Source organism: Sciurus vulgaris (assembly GCF_902686455.1).
Source record: "Sciurus vulgaris genome assembly, chromosome: 9".
Lineage (NCBI taxonomy): Eukaryota > Metazoa > Chordata > Mammalia > Rodentia > Sciuridae > Sciurus > Sciurus vulgaris.
Window position 1 is genome coordinate 57515408 of NC_136469.1, and position 21435 is coordinate 57536842.

The 21435-nt window shown below is 34.5% G+C and overlaps 1 protein-coding gene across 4 annotated transcripts in view; it reads right to left on the reverse strand.

The window, feature by feature from the left end:
- The window catches only part of BANK1 (B cell scaffold protein with ankyrin repeats 1), a 328435-nt gene that overhangs the window by 58001 nt on the left and 248999 nt on the right, over positions 1-21435 (reverse strand). For all 4 annotated transcript variants that reach the window (XM_079153818.1, XM_079153816.1, XM_079153817.1 and 1 more), the window contains exon 8: positions 1066-1144. In XM_079153818.1, coding sequence (XP_079009944.1) covers positions 1066-1144 — 79 coding nt within the window. The remainder of the gene's footprint in view (positions 1-1065; positions 1145-21435) is intronic.

The following is a 21435-nucleotide window of genomic DNA, read 5'->3' on the forward strand; positions in this document are numbered from 1 at the left end:
TAGTTCCTTCATAAAACCAGAAGAATGAGAAGTAAAAAATGTGGAAATTGCTTCAGGGTCTCTTGATAGTCACACACTATTGATGTGTTGGACTGGATAACCCAGTGATGGGAGTGGATGTCTGGTACATTGTAGGATATTTAGTAGCATTTTTGAAATGTCTCTACTCACTAAAAGCAGTAGTAACCCTCCATTTCCAAGTCATGACAATGTGAAAAATCTTCATTCACTGGCAAAGTAGGAGACATCAATATCCCTCCACCGGGAATCACTGCACAATCCAAGGAAGAATTACTGACAGTGTGAACTAGGACAAACGGCAATGAAAAAGGTGGGAAAAGATTCAGTGCTACAGTATTTTGAAGGTGGAGTCAATAGTAGTATATGGTAGACTGGATATGGGGTGAGAGAGAAAGTAGAAAAGACAAGGGTAGCTTCCAGGATTTTGACCTGGCACGAACAATGGCGACATGGCATTTCCACTTGTCAAAATAGGGAAATCAGCAAGTGCAGATGCTTGGAAGTGGTAGGAATCAGAGTCTTCAAAAGTTTTGGATGTTGATGCTGATGAAGATGCAGACGTTAACAAGTCATGGTGTGCTAATGAAACCATGCCTAAATGCAGGAACACCCTGAATTTGTCTTCAGATATTAGAACACAGAATTACATGTGTTACCTCAGGGAGGACCTTAGAAAGTGTGCAGGTCCAAAGTTCTCATTTCATAGCTGAGAAAAATAAGATCTGCAAAACACATGGTTGTGTTTTGGGAACAAAAAAACACTTGAAAAAACACAGTTGTTAAATAGAAAAAAAAAATGTATAACAGTGTGACTTGCGTATTTTTTTTTTTCCTGGGTAGGAAAATCAGTACTATGTGATTATTAAACCTTGAACTTATTAAATGTATCCACATTAGCAAATGTAGTGGCATTTCTATCATATTATAAAGTAAAAGTCATTCTGTTAATTAAATACCTTTCTGAATTTTCTTCAGCCTTACATTTTCAGTATATATACCATAATATTAAAGTTACATGTATACATAACACATAAGGAAACTTACAGGTAGAATATGGAGAAAACGGGATCATATTCTCTTCATAGTAATTTTCTTGATCATTATTTCTGCTAATTTCTTGGACCTGAAAAAAATGAATGTAAATTTTAATAATGTGCATTAATCTTAGTCTTCATTTGGTACCTGGTGAGATACAGAAGTGTTTTTAGGTTTTTATTAAGTGACTTGAATATTATATTACAAATATTGGTCTGGTCTCTGTTTAGACTCTGTGAAGGAGACAGCATCTACAATTATGGAGCATGGAAGTGCTCAATGACATATGACAATAAAATTCAAGTGAGAAAATAGAACATTTATACCAAAGAATAAGTTCATTTAAAAGTGCAGCTTATTGCAACTATTTTAAGACTTTAAGGAAAGCAATAATCATGACATTTAGATAAAATAAAAACATTCTGACTAAAATTTAACAAAAGTATTTCTCTTAAAAATTTCTTTCAATTTCTTCCTTTTAATCTTTCTGTATCTTTTACCAATGGAAAAGATTTTCTTCTTTTCTCTTTCTTCCTTTCTCTTTTTATTTTTAGGTGGTATTGTGGATTGAACATTGAAAATAGGGGTACTTTACCACTGAGATACACCTCCAGCCCCCTCTTTTTTTAATTTTTAGTTGTAGATGGACACCATATCTTTATTTTATTTATTTTATTTTTATGTGGTGGCTGAGGATCAAACGCAGTGCCTCACATGTGCAAGGAAAGCACTCCAATCACTGAGATACAGCCCAGCTCACCCAAGCCCTTTTTTATTTTTTATTTTTAGATTGGGTCTCACTAAGTTGCAGAGGTTGGCCTCAAACTTACAATCCTTCTATCTCAGCCTTCCCAGTTGACGGGATTACAGGTACGTGCCACCATGCTCAGCATAAAAAAAAACAATTCTTAATTGCATCAAGCATTTTAATACAGCAAAAGACAATGATATTCATTATAAAGTTGTTTATTCTTCATATTTATTTTTTAATTTTTTAACTTTTTAGTGCATTATAGTTATACACAATGGGATTCATTTTGACACATTCATAAATACATACAGCATAGTTTTCTCCATTTTAATCTCAAGTACTACATGCTTCCCTCTCATCCTAGTTCCACTATATTTAGAAGGCAGACTTACTGAGAAAGTACAGAAACCTGTATTATCTGGAATTTCTGGTCTTTGTTTACAGTATCTTAAGAAGTCATAATCCACAGTTATGGAGCATAAAGGTGCGCACAAAGAGAGCTAAGTAACACCAATGACAATTCTATTTGTGCAAAAGGATCTAAGAAAGGGATGGGACTTGGATGCATTTAACATGGGTCACATTTTGTTACATGAACTCTTTGTGATTATCATGTTTTTATTCTTAATAAAATTGATGGTAAGAATAGGTCATTTTCTTTACATGAAAAGTGTTCATATTGATGCATTTGTAAGTTTATAATAGCCTTGGTATGCAAAGGTATAAGACCTGAATACTGACTTCATCAGTTTGGTTTATTATCTATTTTGGCTTATGTGAGCCCAATATAGTTTAGTCATTTTGTTTTATTTTATTTTGTTTTTATTATCCTATGTACATGTATGATTACACGAGTATGAATCTACATCATGCACAACCATAGAAATGAAACGATGTACCCCGTTTGTGTACAATGAATCAGAGAAAATGAGAGGAAAAGAAAGGGAAAGAGAAAGGGTGTGGTGTACAATGAATCAAAATGCAGTCTATAAAAAATAAATAAATAAAAAATCTAATGCAATTTTAATTTCCTGTGCATTCTTAAAAATCCTTTGTTTTTTTTTTTTTTTTTTTATTGAGTCTGATGCATCATTTTGTATGTCAATCATCCTTTCTCCTTGTTGGAGTCTACCAAATGCTAACGTGATAAAAGCATGTGGGTTAGTAGGGGAACTGACCTGTTGAGTGATATTTGTATGATTTGGTCTCAAAACCACTGCTTAATAAAGTTACTCTTTGTTTCCAACTGCCTAACTACTATATTTCATAAGATTGATCAAAAATATATTTTTAAAGTCCACAACACTTTCAAAACTACATAAAGGAACCTTTTGCTAGTACAATATCAGAAATGGTTTTTACAGATTTTATGTATTAATAATAAATTCCTATATATTGTTCACAAGCTGAGCATTATGAGCTTAAAATCACTGTAATGGGATATTAGTGGCATTTGTATGGAGGTAGGTATATGTCCTGAAGTTGAAAATGAATGAAATCAGCTTTGTATCATAACTTAAAGCTCCAGACATTTTCACAAACAGGAAACTCATCAAAGCCAAGAACACATCAAAGGAACTCACTTCCACATTTAAAAAAGCAGCCTCATTTAACTGATTTGAGTACTTCCATAATTATTATGTACAATTAATAGTTTGTATAATTCATGATATGCAGAATATTTTCTCAGGAGTAAAAAGTATCTTTAGCAATATTTATACTAAATAATAATTCTTTCTTCTTGAGTTCCTTAATCATATTTGAAAAACATTCTAGATCTAGTGGTGCATTAATAACTTCAATGAAACTAATGATGACTTCAAAGACATGTCTCATGGCAATCTGACATCTGCCCGCTTTTTAATTGATTGTGTGGTATAGTGGACAAAATATGGACTTTGGAGTCAGTTAAAGAACAAATTGCATCACCACTTTATAATTTATTAGCTGTGTGATATTGGGCAATATCCTTAACTCTAAGCCTCAATATTCTATCCTGCAAAGTGTGGTTGGTAACATCTATGCCATCAGTCTATTGTACTTAAATTTCAATAATGTAAGCTAAAAACAAATCTCACCTACCACATAGTAAGTGCTCAATAACTATAATCTGCACAAGTTAGATTTTCCTTCATCATAGAAAATATAGATCCACTCAAAAGCAAGCATGAATTATTTTTCTTGGGCTAGAGTCTGACATTAACTTTTTTAATCAAGTACTTAAGAAGGCCTAATATATGCTAAATATTCTGTTCTTATAAGTAAGTTAACTGGAACAAGGCAGGGATGTCCTCCTTCACCACTTCTATTTAATATTGTCCTTGAAACTCTAGCCAGAGCAATCAACAGACCAAAGAAATTAAAAGGATACAAATAGGAAAAAAAGAACTCAAATTATCCCATTTACCGATGAATATTCCATATTTAGAGGAGCTGAAAAATTCCACCAGAAAACTTCTAGAACTCATAAATGAATTCAGTAAAGTAGCAGGATATAAAATCAACCCTCATAAATCTAATGCATAAGTGATGAACCCTCTGAAAGAGAAATTAGCCTAAAATAAAATACTTGGGAATCAATCTAACAAAAGAGATGAAAGACCTCTACAATGAGAACTACAGTACACTAAAGAAAGAAATTAAAGAAAACCTTAGAAGATAGAAAGATTTCCCATGTTCTTGGATAGGCAGAATTAATATTGACAAAATGGCCATACTACCAAAAGTGCTATACAGATTCAATGCAATTCCAATTAAAATCCCAAGGATGTTCCTCATAGAAATAGAAAAAGCAAGAATGAAATTCATTCAGAAGAATAAGAGACCTAGAATAACCAAAGCAATCCTAAGCAGGAAGAACGAAGCAAGTGGCATCACAATACCAGAACTTCAACTATACTACAGAGCAATAGTAAAAAAAATGGCATGGTATTGGCACCAAAAGAGACAAGTAGATCAATGGTATAGAACAGAAGACACAGAGACAAACCCACATAAATACAGTTACCTCATACTAGACAAAGGAGCCAAAAACATACAATGGAGAAAAGATAGCCTCTTCAACAAATGGTGCTGGTAAAACTGGAAATCCTTATGCAGCAAATTGAAACTAAATCCCTTTCTCTCATTCTGAACAAAACTCAACTCAAAATGGATCAAGGGACCATGGAATTAGACCAGAGACCCTGCACCTAATAGAAGAAAAAGGAGGTCCCAATCTTCATCAATATCAGCTTAGGACCAGACTTCCTTAACATGACTCCTGAGGCACATGCAATAAAAGCAGGAATCAATAATTGGGATAGATTCAAACTAAAAAATATTTTTCTCAGCAAAGGAAACAATCAACAATGTGAAGAGAGAGAGCCTATAGAGTGGGAGAAAATCTTTGCCACACACACACTTCAGATAGAGCACTAATCTCCAGAATCAATAAAGAACTCAAAAAACTTTTCACCAACAATACAAATAACCCAATCAATAAATGGGCTAAGGAAATGAGCAGACACTTCACAGAAGAGGATCTGCAAGCAATCAAAAAATATAATAAAAAATGTTCAACATCTCTAGTAATAAGAGAAATGCAAATCAAAACTACCCTAAGATTCCATCTCACTCCAATTAGAATGGCGATTATCAAGAACACAAGCAACAATAGGTGTTGGCGAGGATGTGGGGAAAAAGGTACACTCATACATTTCTGGTGGGGTTGCAAATTGATGCAGTCACTCTGGAAAGCAGTATTGAGATTCCTTAGAAAACTTGAAATGGAACCATCAGCTATCCCACTCCTTGGCTTATGCCCAAAGGACTTAAAATCAGCATACTACAGTGATGCAGCCACATCAATGTTCATAGCTGCTCAATTCACAATAACTAGATTGTGGAACCAACCTAGATGCACTCCAATAGACGAATGGATAAAGAAACCGTGGTATATAAATACAATGGAATATTATACAGCCATAAAGAAGAATAAAATTATGGCATTTGCATGTAAATGGATGGAGTTGGAGACATCATGCTAAGTGAAACAAGTCAATCCCAAAAAACCAAATGCCGAATGATTTCTCTGTGAGGGGTAGGGTGGGGGTGGGGAAAGGAATGATAATAGAATGAGATAAACATCATTACCCTATGTACATTTATGATTATGCAAATGGCATGACTCTACTTCATGTACAACCAGAGATAGGTGTAGTCCATTTGTGTACAATGAATCAAAATTTAAAAAATAAAAGTGTTGGCGAGGATGTGGGGAAAAAGGCACATTGTACATTGCCAGTGGAGTTGCAAATTGGTGCAGTCACTCTGGAAAGCAGTGTGGAGAATCCTTAGAAAACTTGGAATGGACCCACCTTTTGACCCAGCTATCTCACTCCTTGGTTTATACCCAAGGGACTTAAAATCAGCATACTACAGTGACACAGCCACATCAACATTTATAGCAGCTCAATTCATGATAGCAAAATTATGGAACCAACCTAGATGCTCTTCAACAGATGACTGGATAAAGAAAACATGGTACATATATACAATGGAATATTACTCAGCCTTAAAGAAGAATGAAATGATGGCACTTGCAAGTACATGGATGGAACTAGAGAAGATCATGCTAAGTGAAATAAGCCAATCCCAAATAACCAAAGACTGAATGTTTTCTCTGATAAGCTGATCTATAGTTGGGGCTGGGTAGGGAAGAATGAAGGAATTTTGGATTGTATAAAGGGGAGGGATGGGGCGGGTGGGGATGGGAAAGATGGTAGATTGGTAAAAAAGATGAAAAAAATAAAGAAATAAAAGTTAAAAAATTTAAAAATAAAATTAAATAGGAGATATAATTCTAATGTCAAAGATATCATATTTTTATTGGAAAAAAGGGAAAATAAAATTATTAGAACATAATATTTTACTTATTTTACTATAATGCACTTCTTACAGGTGAAATAGAGAATTGAAAAGTGGTCAAACAATTAGGGTAAAAGTTTTATTCATTTCCTTTTTTGGGTGGAGAAGTTGGTTTAAAAAGTTATCTTGATGCATTGATTCTCACTTCTTTAGATGAAAGATCAAGTATAAGTGACAAAATCTGTCAAACATATTTAATGTAGTAGTTCAGCCTGCAGAAGACATGTTTGGGTAACCCTAAGATGGCAGCTGGCGTTCAGCTAAGAGGTGGTGCATAATTAATGTTAACACGGCATGATCTACCTTTGCCTAATTAGTTAATGTCTCCTTTGTGCTAGTGGTCAACAGATATTCCTCATTCTTTCTTGATTGGTACCGAGGGGCATGCCTCAATTGTACTAATCCTAAGCTGATTGGCTGCCTTAGGTATATAAGATACGCACATATAGGAAGCACCAAGGATAAGCAGCACCTCAGGTTGCAGATCACAGAACGCAGGACTAAGCCACACCTCTAGATCGCTGGGCGGAGTATAAGCAGCACCTCTGATAGGTCGCAGAAGGCAGATGGCAGATCACAGAAGAAGCACCTCTGATAGCATGCACCTTTAGTTTGCAGGATGCAGGACTTTAAGAAGATATAAATCTCTGAAAGTGTAGACTCTCTCTCTTAAGCAAAGTCTCTCTTTCTCTCTTATGCAAAGCCTCTCTCTCTCTCTCCTCTCAAAGCCTTTCTTCCTCTATAAGCTAGGGAACAAGCCAACAAGCAAGAAAGCAGTGCACTAAAGAGAAAGATAATAGAAGTAGCTGTTTCCAGTCCACCTCCGATACCGGCGCAATTGTTGCTGCAGGCGGTAACAAGAATCCGCAGGATGGTTGCCGCGGGCGGTGACACCAGCCCACAACCTCTCCAGCACATATTTAATGAATTTAAATATTGATTTATTTTCAAAGATAAACTAGGAAGAGAACTTCTTGCTGACTGAGGCATTTATGTAGAGCTCCACATGGCCGTGGCATCTGGTCCTGTACAAATTGATCACGATATTCTGATTTTTAGCAAATGAATAATAACAATCTTCATGAGGCAGTTGATTTTCAAAGTAGTTTATGAGACTCTGAAAATACTGTAATTGCCCAACTCTCCATGGTTTTGAGTATAAATGATTTTTGAGTTTTTAAATCACATAGCAGCCCGTGGAATGAGAATAAGACAAATATGTGTTTAAGGAACAATAAATTGACCCTGTGATAGTTTATATATTATTCCCAATGAATGCACTAGGCTAGAGAATCTGAGCTAATACAGTAATGAGAAAATAGAGATTATTCTTACTTACTGCTAATAATAATGACCAATGTGATACTAAAGCCTTGATAATAGCAAACAAGAGTCTCAAACATAAAATTTTAAGGGCACATAGTAGGAGTGTAAAATGTTAGCTCTGATTAAGCCTTTCAATGGTTTTCCTTGGGCCGTCTAGGAATATGGTCTAAACTAGACACAGAACTTCCTAGGAATGTTTCCTTTGATCTTGCAGGAATGAGAAAGTTGAAAGAAAAGCTGAATAGGAATATTTTCCATGATTGGGAGAGGAATGAAAACTAAATAGATGCAGAGCTATTAAATTCAGGGGGAAAAGGTGGACATTTTCCTTAGTATGGGTGAAAATTTCATTAGAATAATCTGAGTGTATATGCTCTGTTTTTCAGAGAGAATATTATTATAAACCATTAAAGTGATAACAGACACTTTGACCAGGTGAACCAAGTCTCATTCTGCACAATGGGAGATTTAATTTTCTTTCTTTTTCTTTTTTAGGTTTTAGTTATACTTAATTTTAGGGTAAAACGTGCTGTTTCAATACCTGCATACAATGTGTACTGATCAAGTCAGCATGATCAGCATCTCCAGCTCCTGTTATGGAACCAGGCCCATTTTGCCCTTCAGGCAGTAAAAGTGCCAGTCACAGACAAGGACTTCTGCAGAAGAGAAAGGCTTCATCTGCAAGGTGGCTGAGCATAGCCGGGGAGATCCTGAGTCCCAAATCCACCTGAGTAGTGGGTGGGAAATTTAATTTTCTAATTGGGACCACCAAGGACAATTTAGTGAAATGGAAGGAGTGGTGCTAAGGGGACAAGTCACAGTTTCATTCCCTCATTTGCAGAAAGGGAGAAAGAAACAGCAGACAAACTGAGACCTAGTCCCTCACATTCAGGAAAAAAGAACTGAACCCTTTAGCTTCCGGAAGGTTTGAGGAGTTTGGCTCCCGCAGCTGGCAGCCCCTGTCTCTGTCATGCACTCACCTCACACTCCCCTCTCCCTACGTGGCCACCCTGTAGCTAACACACTGGAGTATTGCTCCACAGAGACTCTGGTCCTGGTACTGACAGCTCTTGGCCTTAATCTATGCCCATGATGCAGCCCTAATTACAGCTGTTAACTTCAGGCTTGCGTGCCTCCCCTTAAAACCACTTTTAAATATTTTTATAAAATAAATTTTGAACTATTATTATTTTTAAAATCTACCATAGCTGTAACTATATCTGTGAGGTACCAGCACCTTTACTGGGTCACACATTTGGTTTGACTTTGGCCATTTCTGTCAGTACAATGGAAATGTTAAAATTAAAATCTGTTTAAAGAAAGAGGTTATAATTGTTAAAGTGAAAAACAGCTAACTGCATTTAAAATGAAGATGTGGGGAAAAGGGTACACTCATACACTGATGATGGGACTGAAATTTGGTACAACCACTCTGGAAAGCAGTAATAAAAACCATTTGACCCAGTTATTCCACTACTGGGTTTATACCCAAAGGACTTAAATCAGCATACTACAGTGACTCAGCCACATCAATGTTTATAGCGGCTCAATTCACAATAGCTAAACTATGGAACCAACTTAGGTGTCCTTCAGTGGATGAATGGATAAAGAAAATGTTGTATATATACACATGGGATATTACTCAGCCATAAAAAAGAATGACTTTATGACTTTTGTCGGTAAATGGATGAATCTGGAGACGTTTATGTTAAGTAAAATATGCCAACACTAAAAAACCAATGGTTGAATGTTCTCTCCGATATGTGGATGCTAACACCCAACAAGGAGTAGGGAGGGAAGCATAGAAGTTCCGTGTATTAGCTGAAGGGAAATGAAGGGAAGGGGGTGGATAGGAATAGCAAAGACAGTGGAATGAATCAGACGTAATTTTCCTATGTTCATATATGAATACACCACAGTGAATCTCCACATCATGTACAACCACAAGATTGGGATCCTATTTAGAATAAGATGTACTCCATGTTTGTATAAATATGTCAAAATACACTCTACTGTCACATACAACTAAAAAGAACAAGTAAAAAATGATGTAGATAACCACTGTTTCTTCTGTTTTTCTTATACTGATATAATATTAAAACAATGTGTCATATTAAAAATGAAATAATTTGGAAAAATTTTCCAAGCCAGATTTGTTTTTTATATGCAATATATGGTCTGCATTGCCAAATCCTCTTTGTAAATTGGCATTTCCTGGTTTCCATCCTTGTTGCTCTTCTTTTCTCCCAGAATGTATTCTTCCTGGATGATCTTACCCACTACATTGCCATTAATTTACATTGCTATACCTAATGACTGATTCCTAGATGTCATTACTTCAAACTTTCCTGTGGTCTAGATTTTAGATTCAGAGAAGAAACAGAAGAAACAGTATAGGAGCAAAGGGAAAAACCTGGAAAGAAATAGATCAGAAAATTGGGAGAGAGGGTTTCAAGTCGTTCACAATGCTAGTTGCTTCATCAAGTGTTAAAAAGCAAAGTCCCGAAAACAGTTCATCCAATTTTCTAATCAGAGTTGCTGGTGAACCTGGTGAGGAGAATTACCATGGAACTGTGTGAGTGCATACTTAAAAACTTAAATGGGGATGAAGAATTGAAAGCATCACATACTTTCCTTTTGGGAATGATAATGTGAGGAAGGGATATAGTGCAGCTGGGCTCCTGACTTGTTTTTCAAAAAAAACAAGTTAAAGATACCAGTTTCAGAAAACTTGCTGCACCTACTCAGGCAGGCAATGGTCATGGGAGATGACAGCATCCAGCGCTCTGGTGCACCCCAAAACTGTATGAGGTAAGGAAGGAAGTATGGAAGGGTGATGATCTCCAACCTCAAATATTTTATAATTAGCTGGGAAGACAAGTAGTGTAGATAGGCAAAATTAAACATTCTTTTAAAATATAAGTCTACTTGCAAAATGCTGTAAGAGAAATGTGCAATCATTTCCATTGAGTGGATGGAACAGAAAATTTCAAAGAGTAGGTGGTATTCAAGCTGAGTCTAAAAGGATAAGTACAGTTTTAATCTGCAAAGAGAGGGAGGAAGCAAATTATTGGTTAATGGGTGAGCATGATTGAAACAGTAGGAAAACTTGGTGAATGCCTTTAGTTGGTTTGATTAGGTTGCATGGAGAAATGCATTTGAATGTAAAGATAATGTAGAGCAATAGGTTTCATTTTATGAAGTTTTAAATGCTTTGAAGTATGTAATTATATCCTACAAAGTGATAAATGGTGTGTTCCTGCCTGGATTTTTTAAAAATAATTCTAATAACAGTGGGTAAGATAAAGAGGAGGCTATATTAGTAGTCAAAGTGAAGGGTAATGAGAGCTAACAAATGAAAATATTTACTGAAAAAGGGAGCTAAAAGAAACATTCAGGAGATGATATGGACAAGAATTTTTAGAACTTTGAGGAAAGAAACAAAACATAACTATGGAAGTTTGTGTTCATCTCCATATCTGGTCTCTGGTTCTAATGTTTACAATCATCTTTTCAGGGCACTCCTCCAAAGAACTTTTCTCAATTTCTAATGAAGATAATAATTAACACATTTTCTATGCAGTTTAAGATGAGTGTTTGAGGTCAAGATAGAAAATTGACATCTTAATTATTGCTTGCATTGCATCTTGAACACTTGAAAATATATTTGGAGTATGTGACTATAAAATGATGACACTTCCAAATAACTTATGAATTTAAGAAGTTTGCTTACTTGGAAAAACAGAAAGCAGTTTTATGGTGGCCAGATAAACTATTAATTTGATCAATGAGAATTTTGACTATGAAAATAGACTAATGGAGCCATATTGAACAATAACAAAGTAAAAATTAAATTATAAAGATAACAAGAGTGCTTAGATATAAGCAATTGACTATCAAACTATAAATTATATTTATTCAAATATTGCTATATTCCTTTCTAAAAAAATAAAGAGTATTAACAAGCTTCTGATAAAATAAAATGGATCAACTGGGCAGTATGCACTTCTGAACAATACACAGGAAATAAAAGTCACATTGCTGTATAATTTATAAATGCAGTTAGATAGTGAGGAGATAATAGAAGAAGTTTAGAAGAAGGGAGGAAAAAAAGGTAGAAAAATGTCAGAGATGGTCAGGAGGATGTAACCATGTAAGCCATATGTTAAATCTAGGAAGTAGAGAATCACTCTTAATTAATCTTCCTTGATTTCAGAATGGTATTCAGAATTAAGTTAAAACATTCTGAAGAAGAATGAGTTTCTGGTACAGACACCTTTACTAAAACACACAACAGCTGAGGCCTGGAAAATCTTAGCATGCCATATTAGATTTTCAAGCATGATCTTTATCACAATATTGATCAGTCAATAAAAATTTATTAATTATTTTATCTGTGTCCCATATTACAATACTAGGCAAGTTTCTAGGAGTACACAAAAGATGTAACATACGCTTCCAAATGCTGAATATTTAGCTGGGAACATCAAAGTAAAGTAGATCAAGAAATTATAGCGTTGTTTGATTTGACTAGAGTGCAGTGGAGGATAAGAATGAAATCATTCTGGAAATAACTAGGGCTGGATTTTGAAGGATGAGTGGAATTTGAGATACATCCTGAATATAGGTCTAGCAGCCTATATTAACCTAATATGTGAATATACAATAGATGATTTGTTGGGAAAGAACCTGGGTATTCTTAGTAGGGAGAGAGGTACAAGCAAACAAAGGCTGGGTGGCCCATAGGTAGAGGGTAAAGTCACCTGAACCAGAAATAGGTTGACATTCTTGTAGAATGTGTGAATTTTGATAGGAAGAGAGAAGGCAACATTTGCTTATTATGTCCTATTTGAGGGGTATTGAAAATATCTCTTGATGGATTGATTTACTGACCTCACTAAACATCCAATTTAAATATGTGTAGGTTACACAGGTTAAGAGTCTTGAGATGAGGGGTAACATCAAATAGATTTGAATTCAAACAACTGTTTTCTTCCATTCATTATTTACCCTCGTTAAGCACATTTCTCTTGGTCTTTCTAGATACCAAAATTCCCTTAAATGTAACTTATCTCAAAGGGTTACATAAAAAAGGGTTACTGTAAAAATCAAAGATGATAGATACATACCAAGTACTTAGCATAGGACATGGCAGATGGAATGCACCCCAAAACTGTATTCTGTATTATCATCATCAAATTATTATTTTTAAGGCTGGAGTTGTAGCTCAGTAGTAGAGCACTTGCCTAGCATGTGTGAGGCACTGGGTTTGATTCTCAGCACCACATATAAATAAATAAAATAAAGGTCCATTGACAACTAAAAATATTTTAAATAAGATTATTATTTAATTATAGTTTTATATTGTCCTCTTTTTCATATTACTAAATTATGTTCATGTCAAAATTCACATTCATTTTTAAGGTTAAAGATCAGTTGTATTTGAGCTAGAATACAAAGATTAAAAATAAATATTCCAAATTTTTAAAAGATTAAAAGCACAGACTTCCTCCTTTTTTGTAGTTCATTGTGGTTTTTTAAAAAAAAAAAATCACTATTTTTAGGAGTGTTGAATCAGAAGACAGATGTGAGATAGGTTAATATTCCACCCTTTAGTAGAAGTTAGGCAGAACTCCTGGGTATGGTTGTGCAGTCTGTCTACTGAAATTCTCCTGGGATAACATTCTCATAAGTAATTTAAGAGTAGGATGTAAATGACATGGTGAAATATCAAATCATGCTTCAAGGTCTTTGATTTCCAAATGACTTGCATTTGATTTTATAATGTTGATATTACAGGGACTTGTTTAGGTTAATTTTAGAACTAGTTTGCCTTCTTCCAGCATCAAATGATGTGTGGGAAGACAGGTGCCATACAGAAGGGTCTTTCATGCCAGGAATGCCAAGACTAGGGAAAATAAAATTGACCATGGATGAGATAACGAAGCACATATGTCAACAGTCAAGAATTGATTAAGGAACTTAGCTTCAGACATGCATCTAGATTTGCTACATTTAGAAGCTAACTCTGCTTATCTATTCCTACAATAAGAACAAGAGTGCATACCAGAGTAGCATAGAGTTTGCCATGGAACATCCTAAAATCTTGACATTAGCTTGAATTTCAAAGCTAAATAATAAATTAACAAAAGTCTGAAGAGGAATATGAAATGCTACTATGTAAAAATAATAAATAATTATTCTGTTTCGAGTACCCCATTTCATTCAGATTTTTAAAACATGTTTCAATTTGAAGGAAAACTAAATAGGAACTAAGTGATAGATGGGTTTGCATGTTTCCAGGCTGGCAGAGTAGAGTTGGTGAAGAGAAAGAGCCAGGTTTACATTTGCTGACTCTTCTGAGACTTTAATAATTTGAGTGAGGGTCAAACACAACCAAATTGAAAAAAAAAAAAAAAGTGTACTGAGTAATAAAAGCATCTTATTGTCATCAGCACAGATTTCAGGCATTTCTTTTACCTAAAATCAGAGGTGCAAGTGATTTCTGAAATCCAAGCCAGAAGCAAACACAAAATACTACTTAGAGACCTAGCAATTTCCTACATAAATTATACTCTTCAGTTGTTAGATAATAAGTGTTATTTGACAAATGAAACAAAAGATCTTTAAATTTATATTATTAGTAACCATCAGCAAATAAGTGTTATTTGATGAATTAAACAGAAAGATTCTTAAAACTTATATTGTTGCAGATCTATTGCCAGTAGTTATTTATGTAGCTGGATAATCCAAATACAGAATTAGAAGAGTCGATCCTTATTGATCAAAGTATTTAACACATGAAAGACGGACAGACAGAAAAGGTGAATCATAAATTCAATGAACACATGGTAGGAGAATAAATAACAATTCTAGTCTCAAGGCTTCAAACTGAAAACAGGTAACAATTCAGAAAAGGTATTTTTCTATGGGAAAAAGTCACAAGACGTAGAACTCTACAAATATACTGTTTGGTTGTTCAGTTTTGGTCCTAAGGATGAAACCCAGGACTCCGTCATATGTGTGATCTATATCCCCAGTCCTACAAATGTACTTTTTAAAGTAGATTGGATATTACTTTTTAATACAATACAATACAACACAACACACTATAGCACCATAAGTATTTGATCTCCTTCTATAATTTTACACTTAAATTCTGGAATTTGACTAGTAACAATATCAGTATAACTGATTAGTAAAGAAGCATCTCATTAGAAAAAGAAAGAAAACTGAGTGGCACACCCTTATACCCTCAATAGACAACTTATTAAAAAATACCATATTCACCTGACCTCATTTGCCAGATTCCATTCAAATCAGCTGACGGAGTCCATTACTATTCCACTGCACTTGGATGATCACACAGGCAGCATACTTACTGCCCGACCTTACCTAAATACAAGGAATTGAACTTTTGGAAAAGATATGCATGTTATGTACCAAAGCTAACCAAAAATTGTAGTAGCATAAATTTGATAAGGGATAATAGAACAAATCAGCGAAGAGTAAATTTGCAGTGTATTTAAGGTAAAATACAATGGAAAATTTTGGTAGAAGAAACATCATTCTTAAATAAATATATCTCTCCCACATTTGCATGTAAAATCAAAATAGAAGAGCATCAATAAATCAATAAGATCACTTTGGAAGAAAAAAAATATTTGTATTAGCCCAGACATATGATAGTTTTTAACATGTAATACTGAAATAAATTTTATTTTTGAAGATCTGTACTAAGGACACTAAAGGTATTACTATTTATATTTTATAGATACTGTAAAATGAGCCTCATAGTTGATTCTATTGCTGAGAATTCCAAATCTACTTGTAAGGAGACAAATAAGCAATTATTATTATTATTATTGTAAACAAATGGGGTACATGTTGTTTCTCTGTACATGGCGTAAAGGCGTACCATTTGTGTTATCATAAATTTACATAGGGTAATGTTGTTTGATTCATTCTGTTATTTTTTACCTTCCCCCCACCACTCCCACCCCTCTTTTCCCTCTATACAGTTCTTCCTTCCTCCATTCTTGTCCCCCTTCCTAACCCTAACTCCAACCCTAACACTAACCCCTCCCACCCCCCATTAGGTGTCATCATCCACTTATTAGCGAGATCATTCATCCTTTGGTTTTCTGAGATTGGCTTATCTCACTTAGCATGATATTCTCCAATTTCAGCCATTTGCCTGCAAATGCCATAATTTTATCATTCTTTATGGCTGAGTAATATTCCATTGTATATATACCACAGTTTCTTTATCCATTCATCAATTGAAGGGCATCTAGGTTGGTTCCACAATCTGGCTATTGCGAATTGAGCAGCTATGAACATTGATGTGGCTGAATCTCTATAGTATGCTGATTTTAAGTCCTTTGGGTATAGGCCAAGGAGTGGGATAGCTGGGTCAAATGGTGGTTCCATTCCAAGTTTTCTAAGAAATCTCCACACTGCTTTCCAGAGTGGCTGCACTAATTTGCAGCCCCACCAGCAATGTATGAGTGTACCTTTCTCCCCACATCCTCGCCAACACCTATTGTTGCTTGTATTCTTGATAACCGCCATTCTAATTGGGGTGAGATGGAATCTTAGGGTGGTTTTGATTTGCATTTCTCTTATTACTAGAGATGTTGAACATTTTTCCATATGTTTGTTAATTGCTTGTAGATCTTCTTCTGTGAAGTGTCTATTCATTTCCTTAGCCCATTTGTTGATTGGATTATTTGTATTCTTGGTGTAGAGTTTTTGAGTTCTTTATAGATTCTGGAAATTAGTGCTCTATCTGAAGTATGATTGGCAAAGATTTTCTCCCACTCTGTGGGCTCTTTCTTTGCATTGCTGATAGTTTCCTTTACTGAGAGAAAGCTTTTTAGTTTGAATCTATCCCAGTTATTGATTCTTGCTTTTATTTCTTGTGCTATGGGAGTCTTGTTGAGGAAGTCTGGTCCTGAGCTGACAAGTTGAAGATCTGGACCTACTTTTTCTTCTATAATCTGCATGGTCTCTGGTCTGATTCCGAGGTCCTTAATCCATTTTGAGTTTAATTTCATGCATGGTGAGAGATATGATTTAGTTTCATTCTGTTGCATATGGATTTCCAATTCTCCCAGCACCATTTGTTGACGAGGCTATCTTTACTCCATTGCATATTTTTGGCCCCTTTGTCTAGTATGAGAAAATTGTATTTATTTGGGTTTGTGTCCATGTCCTCTATTCTGTACCAACAAATAAGCAATTTTAAACTTCAAGTGATTTAGTAGGCAGATTTCATCCTCTAGTGAAAATGATTCCTGAACTTCATAGTCAGAGTCTAGAAGAAATCAGGATTAGTCTATTGGAAATTGGAGCATGTCTAATGTCTATTTTCATTTGCAAGCAACACCCATGAATGTATCTCGCCTTATATGAAGGTTAAATGAACTTGTCTAAATGTAGTTTACCCTCAGCTTTAGGTTTGCATACCTTTTGAGAAGAATTGTTTTTGTATTAAATGTAGACAGCTTCATTTACAAAGGTAGGGCCATGCATTTCATGGAAGGGTGGTTTCACCAAAGTACCAGTTTAAAACAATCTCTTTAAATTAAAAACAAAATTTAGAAACAAGCAGAGGATTTAATGTTATTTATTTATATGAAAGTACCTTGAAACTATTTCTGTTAAACTATGAAAACTAACAATGGCATAGCACGTTTAAGACAGTATTAAAACAATGGGTCATCTACTTTCCAGCATTACATATTAACATTTTGTCTAGATATTTGAACAATTTAACATTGCTATGAGATTAAAACCATAAGATAACGATATCTTGAACTTGCATTTATTAAAAGTTAAGCTAAGCAAATAAATTAAAAATTAAATATTATGCCATGTGTTTGAAGACATTTTTAATTTATATAAAAATTTACACCTTAGTTAAATGCTTTTTTTTTTAACTAAAATAATGTCAACTCAGTTTAGGCAAAATTCAGTCTCTAAATAATTATAAAAATGGCAAAGGAGGTTTATTTATTTATTTAAAAACATTTGTTCAGAACAGTATCAGAAATTAGGCTGAGGAATATCAGAAACTAAGCTAATCAATGGTACTATAATAAAGAAGTTAAAGTTCTTCTAGAAAACATAGACATACACATGCATATTTATAATACACATTATCAGTGTAATAATCTTACAATTAAAGATAGATTACATAATATAGTGTATATCAGACTTTATCTCAAGTTCTATTCTTATATTGACTTATTCTCAATACAATTTTATTAGATAGGTTTATGATTGTAATGTTCATTAAATGAATTAAAAAACAAACAAACAAACATAGTGAAGCTAAACAACTTGCCCAAGGTGATAGAGCTAGTATTTATTACTGGAGGCCCCTAACAATAAGAAAAAGAAATAAATAAGACTATAGAGGAAGAATGTGCCAAGTCACTTAGAGTACTACAGATTGAGTCATAACTATTCTTAGAGAGACAGCTCACAAAACTTTGCAAGAAATACAACCTTGGTGGTGGTATTTGGGACATCTACAAAAGAAGACAAACTTTTAAAAATGGTGGAATGAGACAGACATCATTACCCTATGTACATGTATGATTACACGAATGGTATGAATCTACATCGTGTACAACCATAGAAACGAAATGATGTACCCCATTTGTGTACAATGAATCAAAATACAGTCTGTAAAAAATAAAATAAATAAATAAAATGACAGACTTTTAAAAGCAGGGATAGAGGCAGAGGCAGGGTATCACAGGCAGCAAATAATATGGACGCCAATAGAGGCATGCTAATGGAAATGCTCGGGTCAAGGGCCAGAGAAAACAGGCGAGCTTCCACAATGAGGACTCTGGGCTTCCCTGAATGTTTTTCTCTGCTGTCCCTGCTTGCCTAAGAGCTCCATATTTTTTGAGAAGCAAGAGACAACTACATTTTTACATTTGGCTCAGATACAAATACAGGAAAGTATCTTATGCTTCTTGTGTTCTGTGAAATAAAAAATGGGGTGAATGGAGATAATTTATAATCAGAGGATGTTGCTTTAGGCCTGGTCTTTTGAAAAATGTTGTAAGATGAAAATGTTGCAAGAAAGAACATATGGGGTTCACAGTAATATAGTTTGATAACTTAATGGGTTTCGTGTCCTTGGTAGCATTAGAGCTAAAGTATCTCCGGCTATTCCTTCTAAAGCTACCTCGAGCAATATACACAATTACCTGCTATATTTGTGATATACGCTCATATCACAAATGCGGTAATAGAAGCACCAAAGCTGTTCAATGATTTGTTCATGGTCACTTGATGAAGTGAGTTTCTTGTAGTCAGGACTTGATCCATAAATCCTTTCTCAGATATACATGCTATGTAGCTAGAAGCTCTAATCTGTCTTGCTGTCAACAATACAATGAGAGATGTAGATTCCATGACTCAAGAAGCTCTTGATTACATATCTCTGTACTTAAAAAGCAATAAGTGGTTTTCAAAGCAATTTCACATTTATCATGGTCTGCTTTTTAATTCTGCAAGACAGGCACAGGGAGTTCTACAGAGGAAGATATTAAGAGGAAGAGATGCTATCTTATCACTAGGTCACAGTGTGCACAGCAGAGAATCAGATCCAGGATAACTCCAGGCATTGGTTTCATATGTGGTGGCTCCAAGTCCAGCACTACCAACACTACAACCTGATGTAAACCATCTGTGCTGTGGACAATGACTCAGAAAGTGATATAGTAAAAGATAATAGATATTGAGAAATGAAACTTCTCACTCAATGAAGAAATCATGTTTGACTATAGTGTAAAGTTCTTTTACTCTATAAATGAAAATGAAAGTTTAAAAATTTATGATGCTGCTAAAATGAATTTGAAATTCATATTCTCTATCTTTGACTAATAATGTGATATTCTAAAGAATGTGAAAAAGTGAGAAACATATGGAATTAATTTAACAAAATCTAGATTCATTTGATACAGTTCAGAATGAAGGGCAACTACTATGATTTTAGATACATTAAAAGATTATTTTGAATATTAGATTAGTCAGTATTTTTCTATTTGTTTACCAGCAACTGAATTTTCTAGAAAGTGTTATCTTATGCAGAGGAAAGAATTTCATTAGGTAGGCTTTACCTATCTATCTTTTAATAGATGGAATAAAAAGAGAAAATTAAAATTCTCTACTTCATAGGTATATTTGTCTAAGTGTTCTGATAAGAGGATTAATATTAATTTTGAATTATGGTTTCAGATCGCTCTGTTTTCCTGGCCCTCATTATCAAAGAGAATTGTATTTTGATGTGGTCGTCCTTATTTTCTGAATCTTTAGCCAACATTTCAAAGATAGTCAAAGCACTTATCCATTTTGTAACGATTTATCTCTGGAACACAATACCCACTACTGTTTGACAGCTTCTATGATCATTCTCAACTCTTCCAACACAAAGCTTACTGATGGGTCATTTGCTAAATCAGAGTTTTGGATACATGTTTGCTTCTTCTAATTCTTTTTATTTGATCAAGTGACAGCTGTCCAGATACGCATTTCCATTTTATCAAATACCTGTGCACTGATGATAGGAATTATATTTTTTCACCCTTAATGTAACATTCTTCTTCAGACCTTCCTATTAGCTCAGTGTTTCCTGTTTACTGTTAAAAAATAAATATAGACCACAGAAAGATGGACTTTTATGTAGTAAGTTAATGAATTCTTATTGTAATCTACACTATAGCTTAATTAGATATAAGTGGCATGAGTTGGATGACCCCTATGTTATAATTTTGTGAATCAGAGATGTACTAGCTAAAAAGTGTGGGCCAGGTATACAAGATAAAACTATAGTAATAGGGCAGAAGATGAAACAGATAATATATTATAGAAAAATTATCTGTCCTAAAGGTCAGAAAAACAAATGAACTTAAAATTGTGACATCTTACCCAGAACCACCTAGTTATCTGTGAATAGGAAAAGGAATCCATTTCACATGTTCTGTGTTTTAAATCCGTATAAGAAAGCACTTAATGTTTTCAGTCATTTCCTTTTCCTGTTCATACCTTATCTTACCCCCCAAAGAATAATCCAGACTATTGTATTTTAAGAGGTTGAGGCCAATGAAGACTTTAGAATGGGAAACACTATCAGAGAATGTGATGTTTTTTCACTCTAACCTTATTAAATTCATGTGCAGACTTTTTATAAACTACCTATTCCCAGGCTTCACCAAAGACAAATTAAATACAATCTTTCAAGTGGGACCCAGCCACTGGGTTATTAATGACTCTGTGGGCAATTCTGCACTCAGGAAGCAGAACCACAGTGAGAGTGGTTACAAGGTTTGGTGTCAAGTGACTTAAATTCAAAGTGGCTACTGAGTATC